Consider the following 17,545-nt stretch of genomic DNA (forward strand, 5'->3'; position numbering starts at 1 on the left):
ATGCAGCATATTGTTTATGTTGTTATCTATTCAAGGATGAAAGCAATTGATTACAAGCAGGAGGAGAGTCATTTGTTTCAGAAGGATTCAACAATTGGAAAAAAGGGTCGGAAAGGTTGTGTGCACATGTTGGTAATCATAATAGTTCTCACTCAAGGAACGTACAAACTTGTCGAAACTTAATGACTCAAGAGCAGCACATACAAGTTTGTGTATCAAAACAATCGGAACAAACAAAACAAAACTACCGTGTTCGATTAACTTCATCAGTAAAATGCATCATCCGATTTCTTTTAAGGCAAGGACTTGCTTTTCGTGGTCATGATGAATGCATCGCCTCACTAAATCGAGGAAACTTTCTTGAGACTTTGAAGCTCCTTGCGGATAATAATGAAAATATTGCCAAAGTAGTGATGCAAAATGCACCTGAAAATCACAAAATGGCTGCTCCTTGCATTCAAAAAGATATAGCTAATGCGATTGCAAGTGAGATAACTCAAATAATAATCAATGATCTTTGTGAAGATCTATTTGCAATAATAGTTGATGAGTCGAGAGATATATCACACTACAAAAAAAAAAAAGCGAAAATAGCGACGGATTCATTCCGTTACTATTTTAACGACGGAATAGCGACGACTTAGGGACAAATTTATTTATTTTTTCAAAAAATGACAATTAGTGACGGATTAGCGACGATTTTGTGACAGAAGAGTTTTGTCGTTAAATACGTAGCTAATATTAGCGGTAAATTATCCCACAAAAAATTGAGGCATATTAGCAACGGATTTTTCGCGAACAAATTTGATAATTTTAATTGGAGTTAATTACCGTTTTGGTCCCTCGACTATAGCGAAAGTATCAAATTGGTCATCGATAATTATTTTTTACCCAATTAAATCCTCAAGTATTGATTTTTTGTCCGATTTAGTCTTTCGTCAATTTGGGTGTTAATTGTCCGTCTCTTTTAAGGGCAAAATAGGACTTTCACTCTTCTTCTTCTTCTTTTGGCTACTGGTTCATCGCAGTTGTAGCGTTAAGAGCTTCAATCTCAGCTTTCGTCTCCTTCATCAACCAATCAATGGCCTTACTGGGGTCGGTCGTATCCAGCCGGTCGTGAACATCGTAAAACTGGATTGCGGTGTTCAGCGACAACCGCACACAGCGGTCTCGAGTTTCCCTAGCGATGCAAACCTTGCTTTGACGGTCTTTTTGGTCGGTGGGGTAGACAATACAACTGTCGCTGCCGCTGGATTGGATGAGAGAAGTTGAAGTAAATTCTTCTCTATGCTACAGAGAGATGAAAGTGGATCTTCTTCCTTTTTTTTCTTTTTTTTTTTTAGAAAAACATTATTCCCAAATAGCTATTATGAATTGCCGAACAACATAATTGTATCTTTTGAATGAGGTATATGAAAACTTATTTCCCTCAATAATGAATCTTTCTCATTTGCTCCAATTGTATCATCTACATGAAACTCCAACATGACATCATTTTTCCCCTGAAGATATGTTTGTGAGACATCAGCTAGTGATATCTCAAATGCTTGCTTAGAACCAACAAGAAAAGTAAGCATATTCCCAGTTAGATCAACTTCTCCCCAGTTTTTTCCATTCACAGAGAGTTGCTTCTCCTCAGGGGTTATTCCATAAGAGTTAATGGAAAAAAGCTGTCTGGCTTGAAACATCCTGGCCATGAAAACTAGTGAACTTATAATAAAAACTATCCTTAATCCGAACACCAAGCTGATTAGATCGAGGAACCTTCATACAGGTAAGCCTAGCGATATCAGACTTGTCTACTTCCACCGCCTTACCACCACCCAGCTTCTTCCACAGAATATCCCCTGCATGAACCTTAAGTTGCCCAGAGTTCGTGCCTCCACGGCCACCGAGAGTGATATTGTTGAACATGTGGCCGTTCGTCATGTCGACTTCGAAGAAACACTGGAATTGAAGTGAAAACGGAGCTTTAAGCACATTGCGCACTCTGAGGGTTTGGCGCGAAAGGAAAGATCCTCTAAAATCTCAGGAGCAAGTCCATGAGCTTTGAGGATGCGGAGAATCTTACCTCTAGTGACACTCTTCACCTGAGCAATTCCGTGTGAATCCCGGAGAATAACACCAATCTGAGAAGAAGTCATACCCCTCTTGACGAACTTACTGATGTTATCTTCGACATCTTGGGAAGAGATCTTGACATACTGGGAGGGGTTCGCTTGTATGGAAGAGCTGAAGATGAAATACCCTTACCGTGACTCTCCATGCGACCCATGATGGCGGAGGTGGCGAAATGAGGAAAAAGAGTGAAAGTCAGAGGACTAAATCGGACAAAAAGAGTGAAAGTCCTATTTTGTCCTTAAAAGAGACGGCCAGTTAACATTCAAACTGACGGAGGACTAAATCGGACAAAAAATCAATACTTGAGGATTTAATCGGCTAAAAATAATTGTCGGGGACCAATTTGATACTTTCGCTATAGTCGAGGGACCAAAACGGTATTTAACTCTTTTAATTGCTACAGATTAGCGACGAAAATAAACATCCGTCGCTAAGTTTTATATCGCGGATTTATTTTTTTGCGACGTAGCGACGGATGTTATTTTCCGTTGCTATATAGCGACGGAATTTTTGATCCGTTGCTAGGTATCGACGGATTCCATATCCATCGCTAACATTAAAATGCGAAAATATATAGTGTATATAATACTAGTGACGGATCTTAAGATCCGTCGCTAGTATTATGAGCGGGTTTATTTTGGCATTTATATTACTGGAAGATTGGACTTTTTTTTAATAAAACTTAGCGACGGATCTTAGAATCCGTCACTAAGTTTTATGAGCGGGATTATTTTGGCGTAAAAATGGGAAGCGGGAATTTTTAATAAAACTTAGCATTGAAATTTGAATCCCTGGCTAAATGTAAAAGTAGTATTAGGTTGCAGCTTGTTTTTTTAAACATTGTAATCTTCTTCAATCGCCCAAACCTAAGCCTCCAACTGCCGCCCTCCTCTACCCATCGCCATCGCCAACGCCGATTGCCGACTGTTATTTTCTTAAATTGCAAATATTATGCATTCTTGTTAATTTATTTTGTTGGAAAAAGTATATTTTATTGAAAAACAGAGAAATTACAATCTATGGAACTGCAAATGTGATATTATCTATTTCTCAAGGACATTTTACGTCAAAGTTGCTATAGGAGTAAAGGTGGCCACGGGCCGGTTCAAGGTCGAACCAACCCTGAATCGACCCGGAAAAAAGTAGGCCCGGGCCTTATTGGGCCTGGGCCAGGCTTAGCTCGAACCGGAACCGGCTTATTAAGGGCCGGTTCAGGTCCTGTAAAAAAAAATTCGGGGCCCGGCACGGAACCGGCCCAGGGCCCAAGCCCAAGCACGGCCCAGGCCCCTAACCGGCCCAGGCACGACCCAGGCCCGGGAAAGTGCAGCCATGGCAGCAAAGCATGGCAGCTTTGCTGCCATGGCTAAATTACAATTTATAAAAAAAAAAAATTTAAATTAATTTTGGCCAGCTGCCACAATGTGGCAGCTGGCCTAAAAGGCTAAAACTATTAGCCCTGCAATGTGCAACGGCCAAAATCTGAAGAAGGATTGGGACGCTGCCGAAGAGCGCACTCAAGATCAACTTGCACTAATGGAAGACGATGACATAGATGAATGGTTGGCCATGGATACATCAAGTGAAACCACACCTATTGCTAGTTCTCGTGCAACCTCCGCCGGTACTTCCGATCAAGAATGAAAATGAGCTAATCCAATGAGGTACGTACCAAGAACTACGAGGGCTTTGATTCCTCTAAATTATTGAGGATACGTAGGCATCTTAATTTTTTACAATATTAAGAGCAAGCCCAATTATTTTTCTAAATAATTATAAAAATAAAGAACTACGTGGGTTTTGATTCCTCTAAGTTGTTGAGGATACGTAGGCATCTTAATGTTTCTTAATATTAAGAGCAAACCCAATTTAAAAATATTTTATAAATTTTTAATTTATTAATCTAACCTAATTTAGTGAGTAAAAATCAAATGAACTTTATAAACTATAATACATTTTATAATATTTAAAAGTTATCAAATAATATTAAGTCATATATAAAATTTTAATAGTAAAAGACTAAAAATTTAAATGATATTAATGTCTTTTATAAATTTTAGTCTAGTAGAATATCATGTTAATTTTAATTTTGAGATTAATAATTAAAATATTATTTTTAACAAATATATTAGTTTTGGAGAAGTGTTGTACTGTGAATTGTGTATATATAATTATATATTTATTAACTATTAATCTATTATTGTCTATTAATATATCAAAATGTTTAAGTAGCTTAGTTGGAAAGAACTTAAGTTAATAATTATAATGTTAAGGGTTCAAATCTCACTTCACACAAAATACTTCAATTTATAAAAAATTTATATATTTAAAAAAATATTAAGAATTCCGGGCCTAGCCCGAGCTAGGCCCTGCACGGGACCGGACCTCTATACTATGGGCCGGTCCCGATCTGTGCTAACCGAGGCCCAAGACCGGCCCAGGCCCGGGATTTGGCCAGCTGTATATAGGAGTAAGCTTTCTCTGTCAAAGTTTAACCTTTTCTTTTGATAGGTACATGGCCCTGGTGTAGATATAGACACCTTATGTTTGAGACCATGATATGCTACTCGAGAAGTAGGATAAGATTCTTGTATTTGTATACATTAAGTGTGCTTACCATTCCAGAACTAATAATTAATACCTTTTATTTGATTTGCAGGATTTTTTTAGTGAGCTTCATAAAATGCTCTCATAGATGGATGAAATTGAGGAATTGCATCATGTTCTTGATGCTCATGTTCTTGTGATGGGATTCAAGTTTCATGGAATATCTATAGACCTTTATGTAAATGTGGCACTATGGGTTATCCCTGAGATGCTTTCCCTACCACATAATATTTAATAGGGAAAAGGGTCAAATTAGCCCCTGAACAATAGCTGAAAAGTCAATTAAGCCCCCGAACATTTAAAAAGTGCAATTAGGCCCTTTAACATGTAAAATTGAGGCAAAAAACCCCAAAAATCGGTAAATGACCTGCAATTGCAAGTCATTTGGGGTTAATTTTCCCCTGAACCCTAAATTGTAGGTCATTTACCGATTTTTGGGGTTTTTTGCCCCAATTTTACATGTTAAAGGGCCTAATTGTACTTTTTAAATGTTCGGGGGCCTAATTGACTTTTCAGCTATTGTTCAAGGGCTAATTTAACCCTTTTCCCTATTTAATATTTCAGTCTATTTAGAAGTTAAAATCTGTGTAGCACATTTTAACTATTTGTTTGTTGTAGGACTTGGATATTTCTCAAGAGAGTCCATATTGTAGGGTGTTGATGAGCCGACTGTTCGTAGTCTTAATGGATGCAAAGTTACTGATCAAGTTTTTTGCATTTAGTTCCTAATATTCAGGTGTTTTCATCATTTGAGTACACATTCTGCTAATTCAAATGATGAAAACATAGGAGATGATTAAATTATGTATATTAATATATTTGGTATTGTTTCTAACGATGTAATATTACACTACTATATTTTTGTTATTGTGATTGAGTTTGAATGTTTTTTGTTATTGTGATTAAGTTTGAATGTATTTTGTTATTGTGATTGAGTTATAATGTTTTGATATTAATTGTGATTGAGTTTAACGAAGGTATGTGATAATAATTAGTGGGTAGATTTTTTTTTTTTAATTTTTAAAATTTAGCGATGGACAAAAAAAATTCGTAGTTAAATTTAGCGACGTGTATATCCGTTGCTAGATGTAAAGATAGACTTCAGCGTCGGAAAATTTCGTTGTGGGTGTTGTGACGGATATTCTGTTGCTATATTTAGCAACGAAAAATTCCGTTGTAATTCCCTCGCAAATTTCAGCGTCGAAACCGTCGCCGAGGAAATATAACAATGATTTTTTTAATGTAGTGACGAATATTTCCGTCGCTAACTTTAGCAACGGAAAAAAAATGCGTCGCTAAATTCTAGCGACACTCAATTTAGCGACGGATAAAATTCGTCGCTAATCAGTCACTAAACAGTTTAGCGACGGAAATTATCCGTCGCTATTTTCGCATTTTTTATAGTGTCAATTAAAGAGCAGATGATTGTGTTTATTTGATATGTGGATTCAAGTGGGCATATTATTGAGTGTATTCTTAAAATTACTCATGTTCGTGACACTACTTCTATGTCTCTTAAAGTAGCCATTGAAGATCTTCTAACAAGGCATGGATTAAGCATTTCAAGGATGGAACAAATAATATGTGAGGTGAGTTCAATGGTCTTAGAACTTTGATTATGAATAAGAGTCCAAGTGTTTTTTATGTTCATTGTTTTGCCAATCAACTACAACTAGCACTTGTGGGTGTTGCAAGGGAGAATTTTGAGGTCGGAGATTTTTTTGTCACTGTCTCGCAATTGTGCAACATTGTATATGCTTCATATAAGCGCAGGGATAACTTACGAGACAAATAATTAAAGATGTTGATTGATTCAATTTCTGATGACACAATTGAAACTAGAATTAGTTTGAATCAAGAAACAGTTGTACGTCGTCCTTGTAATACACGTTGGGGGTCTCATTATGGTGCACTTGTGAGCATTGCGAAATTATTTTCTCTGGTGATTGATGTTCTTGATGAAATAAAACAGGATTCAAAACAAAGGCATGAAGCATTTAGAGTATCGAACCATATCTTATGTTTTGATTTTGTGTTCTTGTTGCACTTAATGAAGGATGTTTTAGAAATTTCCAATGACTTGTCGCATGCATTACAGAAAAAAAAAAGATAAAAACATTGTGAATGCCATGAGACTAGTTGGTGTCTAAAAAAAAATTGCAAGTGATGCGAGATGATGGGTGGGAAGCTCTTTTACAAGAAGTTTCACTATTTTGCAACAAGCATGCAATTCCTATTCCTAATTTGGATGAAGTTACATTTATTTAGTCCCAGGAAGACCACGCCGTAAAGTTGAAGAAAAGACTCATCTTCATAAGTACCGTGTTGAAAGGTTTTATGCAATCTTAGATCTACAACTCCAATAGCTAACAACTGTTTCAATGAGAAGAATACTAATTTGCTCTTGTGCGTGGCATGTTTTGATCCAAGGAATTCATTTGCTATGTTTGATAAGGATAAATTAGTTCGATTGTCATAGTTATACCCAAATGATTTTTCTGATATTGAATTTGAATTACTAGATAACCAACTGCAAACTTATTTGGTTGATGTAACTTCTAATCCTGCTTTATATGCTTTGAATGGTATTGATGAATTAGCTCAAAAAATGGTAAAAATAGGAAAACATTTGGACTCTACATTGGTGTATTTGCTTCTAAAGTTGTCTTTGATCTTACCGGTTGCAACTGCTAGTGTGGAAAGAGCATTTTCTGCTATGAAGTTAATCAAGACCCCATTACGCAACCGGATGAGTGATGATTTATTACATGATTGCTTAGTGTCGTATGTTGAGAAAGGTTTCTTTGATCAAGTTTCAAATGAAGCAATTCTACAACGGTTTCAAAATATGAGAGAGCATAGAGGAATATTATCACGTAGTTCATCATAAACCTTTTATTGTTATTTATAATGTATTTTGTATTTGAACAATGTTATTCGTATTTGATATTTTGTATTTGAACAATGTTATTCGTATTTGATATTTTGTATTTGAACAATGTTATTCGTATTTGATATTTTGTATTTGAACAATGTTATTCGTATTTGATATTTTGTATTTGAACAATGTTATTCGTATTTGATATTTTGAACAGTTTTGAATTCATTTTACATTTGCTTCTTCGCCCCCAATCAACTTACTTTCTAGCTCCAACACTAGTGTTCTCTAAGGGTAATTCTATTTGTAGCACCCTAAATTCTATTTACACTACCCTTCGATAGGTTTGATAGCTTTATAGGTGGTGTAAATAGAATTTATTTGCACCACTTTCATTAAAGTTAGTCAAACATTATGTTTTTTATTTAAAATGTTTATTATTTATTTCAAATTGAGATAGTATAATAATTTTGCCTATAATATTTTTAATTATTTATTTAAACTACTTTTTTTATTTTTATTTCAAATTGTGATAGTATAATAATTTTTAATTATTTTCTGTAGTATCCACGCAATTCATGAAAATGTGAAGTGTTGAACCGATGTCGGATAACAATTTTGCTTTGTTCAAGACTTGATTTGATTGATGTGTCTTATGACTGAATGACTCGGTCGATATAAAGCATTGATGTCTCCAAATCTGACTATGATGACTCCAAATATTTTTTTTTAACTTGGCATGCTGACTCTCGACTCTGTTCGTGGTGTGATGTCCAAAATTGATTAGTCCAAACAGATACAAACATTTCTTTGTACGATTTTAGCCAATTATCATCAATGTAACAAAAAACACCTGAAAATATGAATAATTGCATTAGTTGCACAAATATGCCTTATTATAAAAATGTATTAAAATATACATCTAATAATACTTGGAAAGTAAAGCAAAACTATTTTTAGTTGGGCTAAATGGGACATATATGCTTCATGAGACTGAGACTCAACTAATGCATTCCATGATTGGTAGAACAAATCACAATGGTGGCTTGTGTTATCGATGACCTGCACTTTCTCAAAACATTTCTATAGATATGTCATCTAAAAAGTAATCCTTTAGCATCTAGATACACATTCTTGCATTCTTTCGTCAATGCCAACTCTCGATCTGTGACGATAACACGTGGAGTAATGCATCTCTCAATTGTGGCTTTGAGACAATTTAATGTTCAAGTATAATTGGGCTCATTCTCTTTGTGAATGAAGGCGAACGCTATGCAAAATGTCATGTTGGTCGAAGTTACACCAACAATTTCGACGAGGGGTATCAAGTACCTATTTGTTTTATATGTCACATCTATCAACAAGATATGTGGAAATGCATGCCACTTCTCCAGTGATTTAGGATGAACAAAGAACAAACCTTCCAAATCATTTGTTGCATTATTAGTACGGCTCTCATGCACATAATCATTATCATGTAAAAAAGACATACCAACTTGCATTTGAGTTTTACCTGCTTTCTTCATCATCTAAAATTTTTGGCATGCATTGTATATGGTTTTTGTAATGGAAACATTATTCGAATTTTGCCTCTTCACAGACTGTTTGTCCCGAGTGGTGATAAAGTGAGTCTAGAGGGGGGGGGGGGGGGGGGGNGGGGGGGGGGGGGGGGGGGGGTGAATAGATTCACTAGCAATTTTGAAATATTCTTTTTCAAGTAAGAAAGCTTGATTAAGAGTTTTATGCAGCGGAAATAATGTCGTTGATAGCTTTTAAATTGCTTTGCACTATTTTGATAGATAAGAAAATGTTTGGCTTGGTTCGTGAGTATGCTATGCAATTAATGAAATAGTAAATAAGAGAGTAGAAGAGAGAGAGAGAGGGGTTTTTATAGTGGTTCGGCTATTAACAAAGCCTACTCCACTCTTCTTCACAACTTGTGAATGATTGCACTATTACATCCGATTATAGTACAATATCTTCCCAATGTGCTCCTTTGATCACAAAGTCAGGCAGCTATGCTTTTGAAGGTTTTTCAACTTTTTCCAAATTTACTCTGCCTCTTTATACTTCTTCTAAGTAGAGATTGGTTGTATATGATTGAACTTTCTCCAACTTGAAAATCTTGGCTTGTAGCTTCTTGAATCAACACTTTAGTAGCACAAGACTTCACTTAAGAATCTGGATTGAGAGCTTCGAGTTTTTTTAATATTTTGCACACTATAAGTTTCTTGAGCTTGTTATAAGCCCATTTCACGTATGAACCAGCAGCTCCAAATGAGAGGGAGCTTGAGTATTTATATGCGTGAAATTTGTCCGTTGGAGGAAAGTCAAATTTCAAAACCTATAACCAGTGTGCAATACCCATTGGGTAATATTGAGCAATGTGGATGTCAGTACTTTATTTAGCCGTTTGTCTACTTTGTGTTCAGACATTTGTCTTTTGTCTCACAAAAAGGACATAACATTTAATGCTCTTTGGGATTGCTTCCTAGAGTTTGTTTGTTAATGATCATCCACAAAATCAAGACCATGGACAAGATGAGTTATCAGAGAATGTCTTTAACCTTATCCTCATAACTACTCGTGTCTTGACTGCTCATAAGAATTATTGTCCTTATCATTCTTTAATCATAACTTCGAATGGTTCTGCTCAAACATTCGACCTTCAAGAGAATTGGCCCTTCCAGTATTCGACCTTGAGTCCTCTTGGTCTTCATTAGCAAGTCGTTAGACTTGAGTCGTTAATCAAATCTAGACCAACGACTCAAATTAATGAAATTTTTAAAAAAACGAGTGTCCTCCAAAATTACATAACCTACAGTCTACATAGCAACATTAATAAGAACAAAACATAACCAAACACATTAGAAACCTTTAAATTGAAAGAAATGGTGAAAAATATCATATATGCTTAGAGCCGTCAAAACGGACTTAGCCCGCCGGGTTTACCCGCCCCGCCCCGCGAAAAGGACGAGACGAGCTTTGATATTTTGAGCCTGTATTTTGGCGGGCTTTTTAGCCCGCCACTGCCTGACCCGCGGGCTTGGCGGGCTAGCGGGGGCCCGCCAACACACACACACACACACACTATAAACCAATTTTGGTTTACAGTTTACCAACTGTAAACCAAAATTGGTTTCTATATATATATATATATATATATATATATATATATATAATCAAGTTTTAAAAAATTAGTATATTCTTCTCAAAAAAAAATTAGTATATTGTATAAATGATTTGTTATTGGCTTATGGATTATCACATTATGTATTTGATTATTTATTAGTTATTTTAATATATATATTTATCGACATCTCTACATATGCTACAAAGTCCACTGTAAAAATACTGCCAAAGCATTGCTATGACTGGATTGCGTTTGGGTTGAGATTCTAATGGTGAAAGTTGATAGGGATATGATTTTATTTGTTTATTTATTTATTTTTTACTCAAAAAATTTGTGAAGATTTTGATTATTTGAGTCCGAATTAAATGAATAATTATTTAGGGACATATGTAAATTGTAAAAATGGTGCACCTTTAAAAGGAAAATAACGCACCTTAAGAAGAAAAACAAAGCACCTTGAGAAGGAAAACAACGCACCTTAAGAAGAAAAATCACGCATCTTAAAAAGGAAACCACGCACCTAAAGCCTTAGGCCAACGCACCTTAAGTTTCAACAATTGACGCACCTAAACACACAAACCATGCACCTTAAGAAGGAAAACTACGTACCTAAAAGTCTAAAACTTTAGATCGACGCACTTAAGTTTTAACAATTGACGCACCTTAAGCACACAACACAAAAACCATGCACATTAAGCACAAAAATCACGCACCTTAAATTTGACCTAGATGCAAAATAACCAAATTGTCACAACATTTTTTTTTAATTCTTGTTAATCGTAGACGTTGATCTTGACAAGATCAAATGATTCTCATCTCACCCCACAACCCCACCTCAAGTAGCCAATTGCACGGGAACTCATTTCGTAATATATATATAACTTGATTAACTTGATTTTAATTTTTGGGTATTTAATTAATTTGATGACTTGGTGATCTTTTTTATACATACATATTATTTTGTATTTTGAATATTCTTGTTATAGACCGAATTTTTTTTTTGCATATAATTCATTAATTTACAATTAATTTATTAAACTTTCAATTATTTGTTATGTTTTTTAATATTGGTATATAATAAAGATATATTAGAGATTATAAAAATTATGATTGGGAAGTTTGAACAAACCAAATATGTTAATTAATTTTTCAAGTAATTTAATTGTTATGTTTTCAAAATAATATCAAATATGTTAACTAATTTTCCATGTAAAGTTATTCCCATTAATTTATTAAAAATATTTTTTAAAAAATTTAATTGATGGGAAAGTAACACATCATCTCCAAAATTTCTGAGACAATCTCAATTGTGATTATTCGAATACTCCGTATATTTTAAAATTTTATCAAAAAATAAAACGAAGAAACTACTTGATAAATACGGAGTATTTAAAAAAGCAGAAAACTGTTTTCAAAAAAAAAAAACAAAATCTTGAATTGTCTCAAAAAAAAAAAAAAATCTTGAAAAGCGCTTCGCACATCGACTCCTGTCTTCGTATTGAAAAACAGGAACCGGCGACCGTCGTTTTTAGGAGAGTAAAACACGAAGTCAGAACAGCGACGCCGTTAAAATTCACTTCTCATAGAGACTGAGCAGGAAACTTAATCAATAAGTCAGGCGGAAAAAATGGTGAGTTCGAAGGACGATTCCGCCACCAATAGCGACAGTTCCGGCGACGACATCCCGGAATCGAATTCCAGCGTTTACTCCGAAGGCGAGAGAGTCCTCGCCTATCACGGCCCTCGTATCTACGAAGCCAAGGCATGCCTTCCCTCACCCCCCCCCCCCCTTTTTGAAGGCCATAATTTGTAGGTTTTGTTAAACGAATTCCGAACAAGTATGAACTTATTTTGATCGATTTTAGCTTTATGCATATCGACAGATTAATATGAACATATATCCATAGAGTAGAGCGTTTCATGTATACTGTTTGCTTAATAAACTGTTATTGTTAAATCATCCGCGTGATTATGAGGTATTAGTTGCAATTTTACACCTGTTCGTTCCACTGATTAAACAAGTGTTGTATTCTGGTACTCACCAAATGCACGCCCATATGAATGCCTGTTGTTTTCCTGGTTCCTCCTTTTGGAAAACGTGGGTTCTGGGGTAGGATTTTTTTAGTTTTGTATATTTTGTAACTTGGAAATTCCTCAACTTATTATTAGTGCTGCTCCAAATGCCAGTGGTACCCTTAGAGTATCTTAACCCTTTGAACCCTACACAGGAAATGCTTTCTGATGACAACTGTTAGGTTAGATGTATTTTAGAATTCAAAGACAATCTTAATAATCAATAATATGCACCGGTTTCTGGCAATCAGTTTGTTGTGTATACACTTTTGATGTATTTTGGTTTCTATTCCAAAAGCATCGTATATGCTTCTGTCTTGTGAAATATACACTATCTTCTATTGGTACCATGCTGATGTAGCTCATGCTTTTTTACAAAGGTTCAAAAAGCGGAGCTCCGGAAGAAGGAACGGAGATATTTTGTTCATTACTTGGTTAGTCTTGTTTTTTACATACATTACTACTTCTACCCCTCCTTTCCAGTTGATGGAGTTTATGAAGCAGTTTATTTTTTATTATTTTTTTTTTTTGCAAATTAGAACTTCTAAATGCTATATTTTCATGGCATTTCAGCCTCACTTATTAGCTTATGTACATTATTTGTTTAATATGTTGCTGAGAAATATATCTATTTTCATGTGCAGGGTTGGAACAAGAAGTGAGTCAAATGTATCTCATGTGTTTCCTAGAATATTTTGACTTCAAGAATTCAATGATTGTAATAGTAACAACTGGCCAACCATTCTGGTTCTACTTTTCAATGTCTCAAGGTTATGATTAATTGGAGTTTGTGCAAATGTACTATAGAAGTTAACTATTGAAGTTTATTCCTCTTGCAACAGTTGGGATGAGTGGGTAGGCACAGATCGGTTAATGAAGCATACTGAGGAGAATGTCAAGAAGCAGCAGGCTCTGGACAAGAAACAGGGTGTAGAGAAGATTGCAAAATCAGGGCGTTCAGCTCAAACCAAACCTAAAAACTCTACTGGTATGTTATCTCATATTCAATTTTGATAAAGTTTAAGCTTCTAACAATTCAAACAAAGATGAACTGCTGAACAACTGCCTAAATGTACATGTCGAAAAGATCATTTGCTGTTAATTATCAATGTGCAAACATCAGAGTCAAAAAGATCATTTTCTAATTTTCCCGATAATTTAGAGAGCTGTTTCCTCATTACAAATTTAACATGTACTTGACATTGTTTTACTTGAATTTGATAGATCTGAAAGCAGATAAAGAGGACACAAAGCACAACGGTATGGTGTTTTCTTTCATATTGTTTTGACCTTTTTCTTGAGTTAGTAGTTGTCCTTTTTACAAATAAATACATTTCAAAAGGAAAAGTTAATTACCACTGCTGAATTTCTTCTCTTCTTGCTTTCTTCTCTTTGTGGTTAGAAAGTTCTTGTTTTGGAATGTGTATAACTTCTATATCTGGTTTCACAACACCTAAGTCTTCAATTTGCAGTTGCAAAAGGGAAAAAACGCAAGGCTGACTCTGGCACTGAGGTTTGCTTTATTTATTTATTTATTTTATTGCTTTTTGAAGCTGAGGAAATAAGATCCCTCTTGTTTATGTGCTTATAAATCACATCTACCTTTTTACATGCTTGTAAATCACCTGCATGCTATTATTTATGCAGTATTATATTACACTCAACTGACTACTGCACTTGGAAATAGACTGAATTCTGATTGAGTTATCATTTTCTTTTCCTCATATTTTTGGTCCTGATGGCTGTTACTGCAACCAAGTCTTCTTTGCTTCTATATTTATACTTGGATGTTTTGATCTTAGCTTTTAATCAGTGGGTGTTTGTGACATTTTTAACTTGTGGTTACATAGTTTATATACTCTGCCAGTCAATTTAATGCACAACTCTTTTTCTGACCACTCCAACCCCCTCTTTTTCTCTTTCCTTTCCCAATGTTGCCCAAGATATTGGTGCCCTTTCATAAGAATTCATTTTTTTTTTACTGATTCCCCAATTTACTCTATTGCTACTTGTTAACCTTTCGTGTGGGGGGGTTTTTTCATGAGCAGAAGGAAAATGCATCTGTTGAGAAACTCATCAAGATTCAAATTCCATCCACTTTGAAGAAGCAACTTGTTGATGATTGGGAATTTGTCACTCAACAAAATAAGGCATGTGAAGATTTTGTGTACTTCTCTTTTTATCTTTTTGCCCATGGCTGGGAGAAAATAGAAGTATAGAAGTGTTACAGCAGTTATTAAAGATGTTGCCTTTGGTTTTAAATAAAACATAAATGAGTTACTTAATTGGCTCCTTTTCAAATTCATTGTCTTTGGCTCTTTGCTGGACAGAGTAAGAATGTCTTCCCTAAAGAAGAAATTCCATTTTCAATTGTGCCTGGTCTTTTATTTCCACAATATTCATGCTCAAATGGACTTGAACTTTTTATTTTGATTGCAGCTTGTACATCTACCTCGATCGCCCAATGTTGATGATATACTGACAAAATACCTTGAATACAGAGCAGAAAAGGATGGCATGTAAGTGTCTTGTGTATCTTAGAACATCCTATATTCACTGCTTTAATAAAATTGATTGATTTGTTTGTAGTTTGATTTGGTAAGAGCACTTTTTCTAGCTAGCCCTGTCCCAGCAAGTGATGGTCTGTCTACTCATCAACCAAAAAAGAAATTTCTCTGATATGTTCACTAAACATAAGGAGCACTCTATATAGAAATTTAATTTTTACCTAGAGCAATGGTATTGGAGGCAAATAGTGCATTATTCTTTTTCCTCTAAAAAAGTTGGAATAGGCAGTTCAAACTCTGATTTGTCTTTTATGGTCAATGGATAGCCAACTTTTAGACCTCTAGAGGCCTGCAATTTATCCTGAATTCCCCAACTATGGACATTTCCCCATATAGTAATTGTTAAATTCAGGCAAGGCTTTTCATAAGGGGTATAAACTCTTGGGCCATTAGGCCTTTTTTTTGGCCAAGAAAAAAGAAGACAGTGAGTAAACAATGTACTTTATGTGGCTTGATGCCCTTTCAGTTTTGTTCCTGGTAATTTGGTAAAGTCTTTTCTTGATGCAAGTAACCATAAATACAAAAGAGCGGCCTTTCCTGTCAACACTACCTTTGTTTTTTTTTTTTTTGAAGTACTATGATTAAGGTGGTGGTTTCATTTGGTGAACAACATCCTTAATATTCTCTGGGAGTTTGGGTACAGGATGACTGATACAGTTGGGGAAATTCTCAATGGAATACGCTGCTACTTTGACAAAGCCTTGCCGGTTCTGCTTTTGTATAAAAAGGAGCGCCAACAGTATCATGAAGCAGTTTCAGATAATGTCTCTCCATCAAGTGTATATGGTGCTGAACATCTTTTGCGTCTTTTTGGTATGCATTCTTTGCTTATATCTTGCTTTGTTGGTTTTCTTTGGTTTGCATGCTTAATGCTTTGGATTTTTTTGTTCTTCCAAAGTTGGGATGCGGAGTGTAGAGTATTCCTTATCATAATATATTTGGAAAATTTTGTTGTATGCTCATTGAGGATCTCAAGGAATTCTTCTATTACTATTTTTTTTGTTCAAAACAATGAATAAAATGCTACAATTACAATTTCTTGAACCGATAAATATAATTACAATACCATTGTATCATCACCCTCAAGTCAATGGGCACTAAACAGTAAATACCCACAAATATTGAGACAAATAACCTTGAGGCCAACGTGGCAATGTTCCTCCCTTTGTCTAGCCAATAGTTAAATAGCTCCTTGGATCTTATATCATTATTATTATAGAATATGAATGTTTGACAAAACATATAAATGATGCTGTTTGCAGTTAAGTTGCCTGAATTGCTTTCTTACGTGAAAATTGAAGAGGAAACAGTGATCCGCTTGCAGCAGAAATTGTTGGATTTTCTAAAGTATGTTGCTGTTATTCCCCCCTCTACTTGCCTTTCATTATTGAAAACTGAATACCACCTATTACGTGAATATTTTAAACTGTTATTGCCAAACTGACGAGTTGTATTGCAGATTTCTGCAGAAAAACCAGGGTGCGTTTTTTGTTTCTACTTATGAAACTGCTAAAGCTTCTGATGGGGCTGGCAAGGTGAAAGACAGTTGAACACAACACTATCTGTTCATCCAAACATCGTTTAGTTGAAAACATCTTGAAGAACAACACATTTGTTGATGCAACATGCTACTGCCATTTTCCTTTTTCCTTTGCACTCTAGTATTCATCCGGGACTCATATGGGTTAAGAGAGCCGCAGGCCGCAGCCGCTTGGAGGAAGAGCCAATCCCTGTTTACCTGTAACAATATTTAACTGCTGTATAAATCTTAATGCTCTGTGCAATTTGAACTGTAGCTGCTGATTTTATATATATATATATTGCCTGTATCATGTACTATTTTTTTTTTGTGAAAATTTTGTACTATGATTTAACAGTCAATAACACATTCTATTCTTTTCTTATTTAGCTAAGAGGAAATTACCATTTTGGTCCACTGACTATTGAGGTCTTGTTAATTGCATTTCACGATTTTTAAAACTGTTAATTTTGTACTTTAATTATGTAATTTTTATCAATTTTGGTTACTCACTAATTTGTCCATAAAATTTCGTCGGAAAATTTTAATAGTTAAAATAATTAGAGTTTTTAGTCATTTCACATATCTGTTTTTTTCTTCTTCTCCGGTGACTTGAGTTTCTCCACCGCACCTTCATCTCCCTTCTCAGG

The 17,545-nt window shown here is 35.0% G+C and overlaps 1 protein-coding gene and 1 pseudogene across 1 annotated transcript; one reads left to right on the forward strand and one right to left on the reverse strand.

Moving 5' to 3' along the window:
* Positions 1 to 1,367: 1,367 nt before the first annotated feature.
* LOC116012851 lies at positions 1,368 to 1,929 on the reverse strand (annotated as a pseudogene).
* Positions 1,930 to 12,196: 10,267 nt separating this feature from the next.
* LOC116014467 (protein MRG1) lies at positions 12,197 to 17,289 on the forward strand. The gene is made up of 11 exons (XM_031254528.1): positions 12,197 to 12,498; positions 13,190 to 13,243; positions 13,454 to 13,467; positions 13,652 to 13,797; positions 14,034 to 14,069; positions 14,282 to 14,322; positions 14,858 to 14,959; positions 15,249 to 15,328; positions 16,020 to 16,189; positions 16,639 to 16,723; positions 16,836 to 17,289. The coding sequence occupies exons 1-11, from the start codon at positions 12,364 to 12,366 to the stop codon at positions 16,924 to 16,926; spliced, it is 954 nt and encodes a 317-aa protein (XP_031110388.1). The 5' UTR covers positions 12,197 to 12,363; the 3' UTR covers positions 16,927 to 17,289.
* Positions 17,290 to 17,545: the final 256 nt, after the last annotated feature.

Source organism: Ipomoea triloba, chromosome 3 (assembly GCF_003576645.1).
Source record: "Ipomoea triloba cultivar NCNSP0323 chromosome 3, ASM357664v1".
In the NCBI taxonomy this organism is placed as follows: Eukaryota; Viridiplantae; Streptophyta; class Magnoliopsida; order Solanales; family Convolvulaceae; genus Ipomoea; species Ipomoea triloba.